Source organism: Caretta caretta, chromosome 11, assembly GCF_965140235.1.
Source record: "Caretta caretta isolate rCarCar2 chromosome 11, rCarCar1.hap1, whole genome shotgun sequence".
Taxonomy (NCBI): Eukaryota; Metazoa; Chordata; order Testudines; family Cheloniidae; genus Caretta; species Caretta caretta.
In genome coordinates, this window is record NC_134216.1 from 13,619,286 (window position 1) to 13,634,436 (window position 15,151).

The 15,151-nt window shown below is 40.2% G+C and overlaps 1 protein-coding gene across 1 annotated transcript in view; it reads right to left on the bottom strand.

Annotated features, from left to right (window-relative positions):
* Positions 1 to 283: 283 nt before the first annotated feature.
* ESYT3 (extended synaptotagmin 3) overlaps positions 284 to 15,151 on the bottom strand; it is a 59,846-nt gene continuing 44,978 nt past the window's right edge. The window contains exons 12-23 of the mRNA XM_048869114.2: positions 15,043 to 15,132; positions 13,548 to 13,610; positions 13,392 to 13,457; positions 11,217 to 11,282; positions 9,583 to 9,669; positions 8,970 to 9,119; positions 7,109 to 7,527; positions 5,661 to 5,759; positions 4,875 to 5,006; positions 3,017 to 3,122; positions 2,276 to 2,325; positions 284 to 1,106 (exon numbers count right to left, since the gene is read on the bottom strand). Of these exons, the coding sequence (XP_048725071.1) occupies positions 1,070 to 1,106; positions 2,276 to 2,325; positions 3,017 to 3,122; positions 4,875 to 5,006; positions 5,661 to 5,759; positions 7,109 to 7,527; positions 8,970 to 9,119; positions 9,583 to 9,669; positions 11,217 to 11,282; positions 13,392 to 13,457; positions 13,548 to 13,610; positions 15,043 to 15,132 (1,365 nt within the window). The 3' untranslated portion in view covers positions 284 to 1,069. The remainder of the gene's footprint in view (positions 1,107 to 2,275; positions 2,326 to 3,016; positions 3,123 to 4,874; positions 5,007 to 5,660; positions 5,760 to 7,108; positions 7,528 to 8,969; positions 9,120 to 9,582; positions 9,670 to 11,216; positions 11,283 to 13,391; positions 13,458 to 13,547; positions 13,611 to 15,042; positions 15,133 to 15,151) is intronic.

Consider the following 15,151-nt stretch of genomic DNA (forward strand, 5'->3'; position numbering starts at 1 on the left):
CTGTATTAGAATTGAAGCGTAAGAGCCTATTCTTGCTGTATGAATTAGTGACCCATGTTAGCTGATGCTTACCCACTATTAGACTCATGGCTGGCTGCTGTAAAGGTTTTTTGGGATATTGACAGTCAGGGAAGCAGGAGTTTGATGTTCTGTGATTCAGGCAGATTGGGTTAAGTTGGTAATGTCTTACAGCTAAAACACATATTTGAAACTAGCCAGCTTTGCTGCTGAGAACTAGATCTTGGTTTTAGTCTTGCTCGTGAGACAAATGCAACCTGAGCCATCATCTTTAAACAATTTATTGTACATTTTGAAACTAAAAATATACTGAATTCCTGGAAGTATTTTGGTACATCTTAGCCCATCTTTAAATAAAAACTGTAGTTATTTTTAAGGGGGCTGTGCATTATTAGCAAGGTTCACAAGACAAAGTACAGTAATAAAATTTTCAATATTAAGGCATCACACATTAAAAACCCTCTTGATAATTTGGCACAGTTATTCACCCTGCTTTGGTGGCTCATTACATATATATCTTTCCAGATAGCACCTATAATCAACTTTATAAAAAGCTCCTGAACAGCTGAATGGTAGCACAATAGACTCTTAGTGGCTCAAATAGAAGCTATTACAATCCATATATCAGCTTGCAAAATAGACTTTTGAAACACTCCATTACAACTCCTATAGTTTAATGCATTTTGTTAAGATACAGACAGCCTGGAGAAGTGAAGTCTATCTTAAAGTCAGCCCTGCTATACTCTTGGGACTAAAGGTATTGTTTAAATGAAGACTCAACTATGGAAACTAAAGTTTCTTTGAAGATATGCTTTGTAGGACTAATCCAGGAACAGATGCTTGAGTACCTAACACATTTAGACCCAGTCTAAATCTGAAGCTTTAAATTTCTTGTATTCCTGCCTTTTATAAAATGCTAGCCAGTCATTGACAAGGGTAAACTATAAACATTTCACCTTAGAACTTGCTTTAGGTACAATATTCTGAAGTTTTAAAATAGGTTACAGAATATACATATATACATTGCATATAAGGCACATGATACAGGACATCATCTTCTGCTCCGTCTCTTTGCTATCAGCTCATACCTGCAAAGGACAGCAAGTGATATGTCTTTAAAAACTATATTTGAAAGAAGCACCTATAAGAAAACAAGCCTAGTGTAGTTTTAACAAGTGCCCTCGAGGAGGGATTTGACTCGTTTTTGTTTGTGTGAGACAAGGTGGGTGAGATCTTTTTCACCAACAGAAGTTGGTCCAATTAGAGACAAGCTTTTGAGCACTGCTTCAAGCTTGAAAAGCATGAAGCAGAGCTCAAAAGCTTCTCTTAATGTGTAACATTCATTCTGCAGGAGTAGGAAATAGCTACACAGCTCTTCATGCTTTTGAAGCTCTTCTGCTTTTCTTTATGTAACATGCATGGAATGGGGGAGGGGAAGAGAGCTGAAGCCATTAATTCCAGCACTCATTAGAAACTTTAAAACAAAGCACTGTAAACTTGCAATAGGGGAAAATTGGAAATAGAAAGAACTTAGGAACTAGGTTGAGGCCTTTTTGAACCCTAACTAAGTTTGTAACCAAAACAATATAGATGCATCTCTGGTGGCTGACATGTCTACCTGATTTCAAACTGCAAAACTGCACACAAGTCATGTTAAAAATTTGGAGCTGGTACTTCTACTAAGTATCTAATACTGCAGTGTTTTCTTTTTGCTACTGTAGCCTCAACCATGATAACTAAAGTTTTCAAATATTAAACTAGACAGGCATGATCTTGGATGCCTTGATGTTTAATAATTCCTATACAGTAATACTGTCATTTGAAATTTGTCAGAAATCAGTATTGCTGATTAAGACATAGCAAATTAAGATATTTTATCTCCAGGTTATGAAAGAAACCAAGTGCCTTGTAGCAAACAATATTCCATTGAGACGCTACTTTTGTTTTTCCCCCAGAGGCTTTAATGTAATTATTCCACATTAATCTGCAAAATATCATTAACATACAAAATATTCTTAGTTTATTAATCCTCTGAATACATTTCAAGCAGTAGGTCTTGTACTAACGAGTTAACCATTTAAATTTGGTTCCTTGTCCAAGCTAATTCTAGTTAGTTTTACATTTGCAATTGGTAATGGACTATTCACTCAACCAAAATTACAAAACATGGCCCATAATTTTTAAAATAAAAGTAACACATTTGTAATAAAGGTGTTTCACTTATGATGAACATGCTTTGAAGCTATAACAAACTTACCATTGTGAAAAGCCTTTGATTAAATCTTCCTTTGACAAATCAATCAGAACCTTTAAAAAATAAGCCATAATTTTATAGCCAACATTAAATTTACAAGACTGTTAGCAAAGTTTAAATGTATAACTGTTAACCTCTCCTCCAGTCAAAATTCTAGAGGTATTGCTCCTGTTCCAAGGAACTGAGCTTTAAGCATTCTGTTACCATCCTCAGCACTGAGAACAGTTGCTCAGGAATGCATCCGATGAAGTGAGCTGCAGCTCACGAAAGCTTATGCTCAAATAAATTTGTAAGGTGCCACAAGTACTCCTTTTCTTTTTGGGAAAATTAACTGGCAAAACTAAGATTTCCCATCAGCAAATTATTCCCATGCCTCAGCAGCCCATCAGGCAAGTTGGCAAGGGGAGCCCTGGTTCATTGGCAGCCAGGGAATGTATTTTGCAGTGGAAACATTTTTCTCTTTACTAAACTAAGTATTGCAGAATTCTAGTTCCACAAAAAATTGAGTTTGTGGCTTTTTATCCTATTTTGGCACAAAAAAATTTCCAAAAATTGTTTTCTGGCCAGCCCTAGCTGCTGGAACTACAATTTAGTGGCAGAAAGCTATCACCGGTGATACTGAGGGCCAGAAAACAGTTTAAGTGTAAGTCTTATACAAAAGTTAGATGTACAGTCAGCTTCCATGGTAAAGACATTTAAAATAAATGTTTAATATCAAATAGTACTTCATAGTTTAAAACTTACTTTTCCCAATTCCCTTCTCTCACGTGAAATAAACGGCATGCTATTTTTCACTGCAACGTCTAGTGTCCTTTTCTTAACTTCTTCCAAAGATTCAAAAAATTCAAATCTAGAAAAGAGTTTTCAAAAAAATGCATGCCAATAAAGGGACCAGAATCAATGAAGTCGAACAGTATTAACCACCAGAAACTAGACACAAGTGTCCATGGTCAGAACAAACTAGTATTGCGGAGTCAGCATGGCTGTGCTCTACAGGGTAAGGTATACTGTACAAAGCGAGTCAACACCACAGGTTGAGAACCTCACTATCCATTTGAATACAAACCTTGACAGTATTAGTGTCCAAAACAGGAGTTTTATATTTGATCAGAGCAACTTGCAGCAGGGTATGAGCCTTTCACATCGCTTGTTCAGCGGAGACTAGATCCCTACGTGTCTGTGGCACTAGTAGTAGCAGTATATCCATAGTTAACGCCTATTAACCTGAGCAGTTGTTCCAAGTCCCTTCTAGATCAGTGACAGAATACAGCAGCATTTGGGGGCGGATTAGCCCTTTCCACCACAGCAAGAGAACATGGGTAATACAGAAGACACATGTTTGGGACGAACCTCTATTTATGGCCATTTTCTCCCACATGCAGAATCGGAATGTCCACAGGACAAAATCCATCATTAGATGGAAGAAGCCCACAATCAAACCCTTACATGTGGGGGGATGTTCCTGAAATAAACTAACCCTGGGTCATATTAAGGCAAGATGAAGGAAGAAGCAGGGGAATAGAGTTCTTAGTCACAATTCTGGCACATGCGATGCTAGTCATCCAAACTGAAGACAAAATTAGGTCTGTGAGGTGCTGTGTATGGAAGAGTGAGTTTCAGCATGGTTAAAGTTTTTTCAGAAGTCAGGCTTGTAAGGTGGAGTGTTTTGAGATAGTGAATACTATGTATTTAGTGAACTGCATTACAAGTAGTACAGGACTGTTGAGATACTGGAAAGAAGGATGGGGGAGAAGAGGAAGCATTCCCGACAGCAGCGGTGAGGCAAATACACAGCAGTCATCCAGGGGAGTAAGAAACAGTAATTCCACAGTTTTAAAAAGTCCAGGGTTAAGATTTTTCAATAGTTACTGATTTTGCATGCCCAGCTTGAGACAAAGTCTCTCTCCATTTCCAGAAAGTGCTGAACCTCTGAAGTGTTAAGTGGGGCTCCAAAAATTGAAGCCCCCAAAGTCACTTTTTCAAAAATGTTGGCTGAACAGGTGAGTAGCAGCAGGTTTTAAGCACTGTTGGGCATGACCCCATACAAACTGACAGAAAATATGGTTTACAACCTAAACTAGATCATGTAATTTAGACAGGTAACAAACCAACTGGCCCAGCCTACGGCCCAGTCTCAAAAAGGTGACTTTTTAAAGTCTTTGTGGAAGAGAGAGAGGACTCAGTGGGCTTCAAAGGAAGGGTTTGGATGACAAGAAGTAGGCTGGTTTGGTACAGGGAAGACAGTCACATGCAAGAAGAGAGGATACAACAGGAACATGCCACATTAAGAGACAAGCAACAGCATTCAGCATTTACTGAACTTTGGAAAGGCAGGAGGGAGGGATGTCCCTAGAAATACAGGGAAGGCTGGTGCTTGGTTCTGCCCAAGTACCTTAATTACTGGCAAATTCCAGCCCCTAATGGTAAGTTTTGTAGAAAAGCTGTAAGTCTTTGCACCATATAGTCCTTTATACATAACAGATGTATACAGCTCTGCAAAGTATTTCATTAGGTACAGTGAGTGCCTGCTAAAGATCTTTATTATAATCAGTTTAATCTTTTCTGTTAATAGTTCAGCTGTGATATGAAGTTTCCTACTTACTTCTCATCATAATGGGGGTTCAGTGTTTTTTTCTTAACAGTCGTCTTCTTTCTGCTTGCCCATCTTTTATCTGGAAGCAGGTAGACACGAACATATGGATCTACTCCACGATTAGAAGCTGGCATCAAGTTTCTTTTAAAAGAACATAAGTCTGTGTTGATATGACAGGGAGCCTCTTTACTATGTACATTCTGAACTAGTCAAAGTCAGGCCAAACTTAGGCTAGAGGATAAAAGTAATAGTCTTGGTGGCTGATTTGTAAGCAAGGAATGATTTTAGGTGTTTCAAATTCAGTTATATAAAATTTTCCAGACTCATTGAGTTTAGTGGGAGCTGCTGGACACACTGCATTTGAGAAATGAGGCCACTTACATAGGGGGCCTGAGCAGGGATGTAGTAATCTAACTGTAGGCATCTATTCTTGAAAAAAATCGAGGCCAATACACCTTGTGTTCCAGGGTATACACCAGCCAGTAGGGTTAGTAAGCAAGTTACTGTATTAGCATATTATTCCATAATTTTAACAAATCCTATAGTGGCCATTTCCACTGAACCTGCTGTACCAGCCACTATCAGAGACAGAATACTAGGTTGATGAAATGTGGTGGTGGTATCTTCCTGTGCCTAGCAAAGTTGCACAGTTTAAGAGTCAGCAAATGTTTCCTACAGCAACTGTTGTGTACGCTGCATGTGAGATATATTGAAGTGAAGCATTAACATGTACAAGAAAAGCTACGTTCTCATTTAGATTACAGGTAAATACAAACAACAGTATGTAAGTGTTACCTGCAATTATTTACCATCACAATGAGACTCCGTCGCAAAGAGGCATATCGGACAGTGAGCTGGATCTCCCCGAGGAGCACTGCAGTTAGATTAGTTCCACTGTAAGACAGTTACACATTCAGGAATTTCAAACTATTTAGCATCAGGATGCATACATAAGATCAGTACACAAGGTATGTGCTATGAGATACAGGGGTTGAGGTTCATTTTCAATTGATCAAGTCACAGCAATGGGGAAAAACATTAAAATGCATTGAAATCCAGTGCATCATTAAATCAGTCACTCACCAAAACACAGAATACATCTCACCTTGAGAAATGTAAACCCAGTTTTCAAAGCACAGCACTTATCTGTTTCTGGTATCCTCCATTTGTTCCTATAGAATAGGAGTGATCCAGAAGACCTCTACCAGAAATAATGCTCATTTTAAAGCCAAGAATGGTCACTGTGTTTATTATATTGGTATCTGCTCTTGGTATTAGTGTATCATAGGGACGACAGCACATGCTTCCATAATTTAAATAAATATCAGATTATTGTAAGTGCTCTTTAATAAGTACAGTATGTGTGTGTAATCCTCTGTTAGTGGATTCGTTTGGGGGTCATGTCTCTGTACATCACCTGGAATGTTATTAAAATGGTCCCTGAGACACAGGCACTGTCCTACAGCAAAGATTCATAACAAATTCCTATTTTAAATTAATAGGACATCCAGTATATGGAAGTATTGACTTTAAAACTAACAGCTGAAACTGGTTTGATGCCTCTACTTGGATCGACAGAAACTTCTGTGCTTCTTTCAGCTCACATACAGTGGCTAAAAATTTCTCAAAAGGGAATTAGTTATATAAAGCCAGATGCATGGGGCTCCCACTGACTCCTATGGGACAGACCCTATCTGATAGCAGAACTGGCTCTCATACACTTTTCCGACCTCCTAACGAGACCATCCATGCACGGATTGTGAAAACTTTTCAAAGTTATTCCATTTTCAAAAGTGGCTGGGAAAAAAGTCAGCCAAACCTACCTGATCTTCACACAGGTTTCGCTTTAATGTGTATTATGCTTGAAGTTCTACCCTTTACAATAAGCATATTTGGGATTAAAGGTATCTGAGTCAAGTGTATTTTTCAATGATGTGGGACTTACTACGTGAACCCTGTGGAGTGCTTTAAATGCATAAAGCTAAATTCAGCCTTCATGTAAGGAGATGCAATTCCCCTGAAAAAGGCAAAAAGAGCTGCATCTGCTTACACAGATGTGAATTTGACCCCAGAAGTTTACTTGCTCCTGACTGAAATGTTTACGCGAGTTCCATGCTAAATCCTTTTGGAGTTCGAGTCAGTATTGTGGGCTGAGACCTCAAACATTCCTTTGTACATAGTAGAAGCCTATAAAAAGAAGGGTGTCCAGGTAATGCAAAATTCAAGTGTAAGAAGATACATACTTAAGAAGGTTGGGATAGCTGTGATCTAATTCAAAGCATGAAGAGGCGAGAGAGCCCAGTGAAGCAACACTGGGGACGGCATCGTGTTCCAGTGTTCTTGTGGGCAAAGGCTCCAGTGGTTGGGTTTCCAGATTTTGTGCCCCTGCTGGTGCATTAAGCTCAGTGATAGTCTCATTTACGGCAGGGCCTGCTGGGTTCTCAGATTCAGTAAGATCTGCATTGCTCTCCTTCTTAGCTTCTTTGGATTCAGGCACTCCAGAGTCTTTGCTCACACGGGGCATTTTGGAGGGTTCTGGTTTTGATGGTAGGGGATTTTTGCATTGGTTTCCTCCCTTCTCTGCTGCCGGTAAAAGAACTTGCTTCAAAGCATTAACACCAGTGTAGTTGCTTTGTGGATCAGGTTCCTTGATGCACAAGGCCTAAAACAAAGAGATAAAAAAAAAAAAAAGTAGTCAGCTAGTGAGTAATGTCAATATTAAAGTGCATGCTCATTCTGAATAGCACAGTACTACTGATTTCCTGTTAGATTATCCTAGACCATCCTCACAGCACCTGATTGTCTCATAGGAGTCCTTAGATACGATATGTGCTAAGTAATGGGGCTTCCACTACTGCCCTTAGGACACTTGCCAAACTCTAGGAAGCTGCTTTCAGTGGCTTACACTTCCCCCAGTTTCATCCCTTCTCTCCCTATGCAAGTAAGGGGATGATTTTGTACTTAAAGTGCTGAATTGGAACTAAAATTGGGTTCCAATCCCAGCTCTGCTATATAGACTCCCTATGAGACATTGGAATAGTCAATGTTTTTGTGACTCTGTTCCCCCATCTGGAAAATGGGAATCTGCTTCCTATCTTCTCTATTGAAATTGGAAGCTTTGGGGTAGGGACTAATCGCTTGCTGTGCATGTGTGTACCTACTAGCATTATAGCACCCCGATTCCTGCTGGGAAAGGTGGCCAGCGGGCCCAACATAGGTTAGGAAAAAAATGTTCAAAACACCATGGCCAATATTGGGGCAGGGAGAGGAAGCGTTTAGGGTTAGGTTACCAAATGCAAATTCAGGCCTTTATATAAGTGGCCTAAACTGCCACTGGGGCTCATGGGTGTTCAGCACTTTTGAAATCAGGTCACTTATTCAGGTGTTTAAATATTCATTTTAGCAGCCTAACTGTAGGTTTAAAAAACAAAACAAGAAACAAACACACACACACCATTGGCCCATACCTTCAAAACTCTTGACTTTTACCAGTTTTTCCCCTCTCCCCCCAGGAGAGAAGAGGACAATACACGAGACGAACACATGCTCTAACTGGGATGAAATGCAGCATACCAAATTTCAGAAGGACCAGTTTCTTTTAAGGGAAGTAAGGGGGAGAAATCAGGCTTACAATGAGAAGCTAGCTTCAATCTTAACTATAGGGCAGCTACTACTGCTACATCATTTTGCACACACAAGTCTTGCAGCTAAATGATAAAGTAAACAGGGTGTGTCTATTTAAGAAAACACTTGGCAACGGTTTGTAAAAAAAAAATCCTATCCTATTGGGTAGGGCACACAGTACGTGAGTTCAATCTGATGTAGTTCTTGTATTTGTTTGCAATGACTAAGTTAGGAAATACAATCAGTTTAGTTTGGGTGTTATCCTTCAGGACAGATTAATGTAGTTTCTGTTGAGTTGCAGTTAAATCTGAGCATATAATTTCATAACTGCTAGCAGTTTGTTGCATTTGTTGGGATGTACAGATTTTTAAAAAATGTATCTACACAGGCCGTGGAGTAGAGATTTATAGGTTTATTTCGGTAAGGCTTCTTCTGGGGAAATCAGAGTAAAAAAAAGTATATGAAAGAGGAACAACATACCCGCAACACAAGTTTCATCTTAATAAAACTGTCTAAACCAGAATGATCCAGCTGAAATTTCTGATCAAGAGTCATCTCAGAATCCTTTAGCAAGTGGGAGAGAGATACAACCAAGGTTCCCAGTGCATTCTCCTGATCCTTATCTTTTATCTGGAAAGAGGAGGTTTTTATTAGAAGGCAAGATGGTATGTATGTATTATGTATACAGCAAAGCTAGACGTTTGGAATAACCTAACGGACCAAAATGTGGAAAGAAGGCGTTTGTTAATTGTAGGGCCTACTATTGAATATGGATGCATTCAGACAGGCCAGGCCAACATTCCAGAAAGCACAACCAGTTAAAGCATTTTAAGGGCAAATCCTGCACATCTCTCTGTGACTGGGGAGACCCCCCCCACAGAAACTGAGATTTCTGCAGGGGCTGGAGAATTCATTAATCCTTCAGTCCTTCTCCCCCTAAAGGGAGCACACAAGTCCACAGACTGTGTTCCAGCTCAAACAAATCCCAGCAGGCATGCAGAGAAGCTGAATCAAGGCTGCATCACAGCCACTGTAAATAGGCAAAGACAGACTATAAATTCAGAGAAGGCAAAGGAAGAACACCCGTTTTCACCTCCAAATGAAGCGACTGGGACTGTGCACTGTGGACGAAAAACGTGAAAGCCTGGCCCCACACAGGATCTTTACTGAAGTTGCAGGTCTGTAGAAAGAGAAGAGGATTGTGGTATTTTAGCTTTTTGTTCTTGTCCAAGTGTTTATTAGGACTTATACACAGACATAGGACAATGATGTAGGATTGGAAATCCCTCTACTGTGGTTGTTTTATCCAAAAGATGCTACATCCAAGCAATAAAGACAGTGCAATTCCCAAGTCAGACAAGTGCACAGAAACAAGGTCACTGGCTGGCAAAGCCAGAACAAGTTCTGCAGAACATGTAAGTGCCAAGACAGGTCAGTTGGGTTATAATCGGCTCTGACTAGTGTTCCCACGACCTGCATCATAAGGATTCTTCTCTGCCTTTCAAAATAAAAAGGAAACTAGTTGCTTCCAAATGGAAGCACACAGAGTACAGGAAGCGGCTTCCAGTCAGTCACCAGCTCTTAATTCCACTAGGTACAGCAGGTAGAAATGAAGGATACAGAGGCTGAAGCAGAGATTCTCAGGCTGGAATGCACAGAAGCCCACCCAGTGGTCTGTATGTGATGTTGCAGGTTCTAACCCCTTGTGTGTGACTACTTCAGAAGCAAAGAGAGCTGCCTCTGCCAACCCCAGAGTACTGCCAGAAGGGCTCACTGGCTGGGGATGGGAGCACCAAGGACTTCCGAGAAGGGAGAATTAGTTTCGGGGAGAGGGGCGGAAGACAACTGAAGTGAGAACCTAGGAAGGGGCTGCAGGCATCTGAAGGGGCAAGGATTAGGGTAAAACCAAATTTCTTTGGGGGGGGCAGATGGAACGGGCATAACGGGAGAATATTTGAGTTTCAGTGCAGGCAAATTGAGCTTGTGTGCATGGGGAATAGGATTCACTCCAATTTGTCTGGGAGGTGAGAGAAATGTATTTGTAATAAAAGTGACTGTAGGGTAGCAAGTCGAATGGAGTTAATGGGAGGGAAGGACTGACTTGAGCAGGTATTTATTATGTTTGTCAGGGTGAGAACTGATTAACTGAGGAAAAGAAACTCCTTGCAAGTGGATTTTTATTGTAAAGAGGAAAATGATCCAGGAGGGGAGTAGGAAGAGATTCATTTTAATTTGGCTGAGGGTGAAGGAAAAAAAAACTGTGATGGGAATTTGTTTTAGATATAATTGGGAGGAGAATTTATTCTGATGACAGGGGCAGATACCAGCCTGACACCAGAGGGAAGGGATGTAGTCCATGCGATGACCACACTACAGAGACGCGAGCCACACGATGAAAAAGTTTGGCAAGCCACTGTGTTCTGGAAACAAGCTTGTATTGGCCCATGTGACCTGTCAATCACCACATAAAATGTGTCTGTACAGCAGATGCTAAAAACAAATTGCTACCTCTAAATTCAAGCTTTACTTGAAATACAAACCTAAAGCCATGCTTGAAGTAGTGCAGTCCTTCTATATGTAATCTATATGCCATAAAGCTGTTTTCATGTATATAACTGATGGATCAGTTTCACTAGTTACTTTTTCTGAAAGTCAGCTAAGCATCAAAATAGCTTCATGTAAAAAGTAATGTTTTAAGACAAACCAAAGGATTCAACAGCCTCTCACCTTGCTTTTCTGAATTTTGTTACCCACTGTGAGCTGGACGTAGGAGGAAGGGTCTTGGTCCATCTTCTGTTTCCCCATTTTTTAATAGAAGGGGAGAAGACAGTTATTAGTTATTTTCAGCCAGCAATACAAAGCCATTTCTGCTTTAGCTAATCTGCAATATTCAGCTGGGAGGAAAAAAAGCAACCCTAACTTGACGTTTAACTTTCAAGCTGAGATTTGGGCAACCTATTTCCATTAAAATTAATAGGAAATAAGCAGCCAGATCTCCTAAATCCCACTCTAAATATTTAACAGAAATCTCTTCGCTATTTTGGGGTTTCCCCCCTAAAGAGGATGGTTACCAACAAGTAGCCTGGCCACCTCCTTGCACCAGATACTGCTCAGATATTTTTGCACCACCTTATCCAACTTTGTCAGTTCAGCATGAACTGAGTAACTGTCTGGATGGGAAGGCGCATATGCAGTAAGGAATGAAAAATGGTACAAAAGTGTCAGCCAAATCATGTGCTAGTTTGAACATAAACGTAAGTTACATTCTGGACCATTTTTAAGTAACTTTTAAGTATTGGATTTGCATGGCTTGCTGCTACAACTTAAAAACTATATTTTGATCTTCCGCTGTCCAAGTTTCAGATTTAAGCCAAACTGTTGTGCATTCTGGATATAAATAGATGGCAGCTATTAATGTAGAAGTGGGGAGAAAAATAAAAACAGATAAAGATTCTTCCCCTCAGCAAAGATTCCCACATTCATAAGCTACCCACAATTCACTGAAGCTCAGGCCCCAGCATGGGGATTTTCCTAGAATCTGTATTCATTGTGTACGCAGCTAGAGGGCCAGCCCTTGAAACTTCATGACAAGATGCACTTTCCCAATAGAGGATAGTTCCTTCCGAGGATGGGTAACGCTGAGCCCCCAGCAGCAGCCTCCAGCAAAGAGAGGAAAAAACCCACAGGCCCCCATGGGCTATCGTTTCTCACTCAAAAAGCCTACAGTGGTACTATTAAGGAAACAATATATCCCTCACATCAACAACCTCTCCCTGATGCTGAGGAACACCCATAGGATCCTGTTTGGACTCCTACTGAAAGGCTGTGCAAGATTTCCCTACTTGTTGTAGTATAGGTCAGTGTTTCTCAACCTTTTTGTTATCAGGAACCAGCTTGCTGCCTTCCGTGTGTCCACAGACAGGTCATTGAGCAACTCTGGTATAGGTAATAAACAAACATAGGAAAAAAGGGATCTACTGCCCACTGTTGAATGACCAAAATAAGATGGGTGGGTGGAGAAGATAGATAGGACTCAATTCTCCTTTCCCCAAGTGTATGACAACAACAAAAATAGCCTCGGAGTGATCCTGAAGGCGAGCAAGATTGAATCCAACGGGCACAGTAATGTAGAAATCTTATTGTCTATGTTGTGTAATTCAGCACACCTCAGGTCAACCGATCAGAAATGGGATTAACTCAAGATCCTGTGGGATGGATATATAGTTGGTTTGAAAGAAGAGTAAGCGGGTATAGCTGGAGACGTGTCCTGGTCTGATTACAGAAAGCCAAGAGAGGTAGGTGCTTTACAGACACACAACAACATTTGAAGAGTACAGGGAATAAGTGGAAGGGAAAAGAAGGAGGAGCTCAATACGGTAGGGTAGCTAAGAGAATACTAAGAGAAAGGGGTTGTACTAGATTTTAAAGCAGACAGGAAGTCAGTGACCATTTCTGAGAAAAAAAAAAGATGACTGTTAACCCATTTTGGAAGGATGGGCATTTGCAGAGATTGAACTGCAAGGACACCATAAGACTAGCCTTACAGCTGTGAAGATGAGGATAGGAATTAGTCCAATGGCTGGGTTCTCTTATTGTGTAAGATGGTGGGGTTGGGGTTTTTTTGGTAAGAATGTAGTTGAGTATTCTATTGTTTCACATTCCCTCACTTACACAGAGTCAAAATGAAATCACAGAAAAGCAGCAGGCTGTATCCATTGATGGAGCTAATGGAGTTATACCAGGGCTGGCTCTGTCCACTGATGTAGAGAACAATGGTTATTCAGACTCCAATTAAGGAGATGGTTGAAATGTTTTCCTTTAGTGGAAACCAGCCCAACCTGTTAAATATTGTGTAATGCAGCATGTGTTTTTATGGGGTGTTGAGAAAATATATGTATTTACCTTGAGGTATTTCTGGTTTAACTTCTTTGCACCATATTCACCATTTGAGTATTCAAAGTGATTTTTCTGTATCAGTGGAGAATATATTTTACAATAGTTAGTGCTACTTTTTAAAAAACATTAGAAGCATAGGCTGCTTGTTACTTCTGTACTTACTGGAAGGTTGCAAGCACTGTCCAAATAGACGATTAACAATGCTGTGGCTAGACCATTCTTATCCTGTGAAGATCAGCAAACAAAAACAAAACTTATCAGGGACAAAGCCATGGTAGAACGCAAATGCGTAGGGTACCTACTAAGACATGAGTTGCTAGACTGAAACAAACAACTTTTCAACTTGCTCCTAAAAACTGGCCTTTAGGGGCATGCAACTCAACGTCTAACTGTTCAAAAAGGATTGAGGTCACACGAGCGGAAACCACAGCATTGTACGCGCCAATCCTGCTCCCACTCAAATGCAGTTTTGTCACTGAAGTTAATGGGAGCAAGATGGTTTCACACACAGTTAGATCTGCACCCCAAAAGCAGAGTGGAAGTGAGGAGAATTATGAATCTGGGTGCACAAATTATGTTCCAGAACATATTTGTTTCAAGACAAGTGGCGTTCAGGTCAGATGACTGTAGCCTGATGAAATTAGTGACTAGGGAGAAACTGGATGTGGCCAACAGCCAAATACAACTGGAGTGACTTGTATCACTCATTCATTGCCATGTCATCAAGGCTTAGATTAACCTAAGGACATTATATGACTCCAGGGCCAGCAAGGTTCTGTTCTCCATGTTTGAACATTATCAATTTGAGGTCCACATTATCTAGACGTCTTTCCTTGTCAGATTTGCCATGTGCACATCTAAATATATTAGGCACAAAATATACACATTAGTGAGATAACATGATCAAGTCAATCCAGTCAGTGGTGATGGAAGTTTTAAGATGCGTAGCATGTCTCTAATTACAATTGTAATATCATTTTAACACAATTTAAAATGAAGTTGAAAAGTTCAAAGTGACTCAACTTCTCAAAAAACGTATAGCGAAAGTGTGGCCAATTAGGGTTTAGTCTTAAACGTCACGACCTCAGTGCTATGCAATTCCTTTACTAGAGAACTGAGCCCCTCATTCAGCAAGGCACGTAAGCATGTGCTTTGCTTTATACCTGGGCATGTCCATCTCTATTGGTTGAATTGTGGCAAGAGGGAACACTTAAAGAGAGTGATGCAAACTAGCCCACTGAAAAAAAAAAAAAGAGTACTACTACAGTGTTCTATAGCCATAGCCCCAAACTAGTTTCACTGTTGGAAGTTGGTTTACGCTATGTGCAGGGGCTCAGATATATTGGTGATTTGGGGGTGGCAGAAGGAAGCAGGGAGAAGAGAGAGATTATTGGGTCACTGCTGTCAAATGCAACACTTCTTTTTAAAAAGTAAGAAGGGTTGCATCTTTTTCCTTATTTTAACCTAATCTGGAATTAGATGAGCTCTCTTGAGGTAAACAAATTCAGTCTAGGGGAAAGTTCATATCTAAGCTCTGTCAAACAAATATAAACTCCAGATAGATTACTTCTGTTTCATAGTTGGGTCATATTACTCTGCAAAGGAGCCTATCAGACTGATCTATAATGTCGGAATACCTGAAACAAATAAAACTCACCTCATGTAGTTTTTCTTGGTCAGTTACTAATGAAAGCCACTCGAGCTTTAAATGCAAGTGTCCACTTGCAGTCTTACTTAAGGGAAACCACTAAGTGAAGAGAATAAAA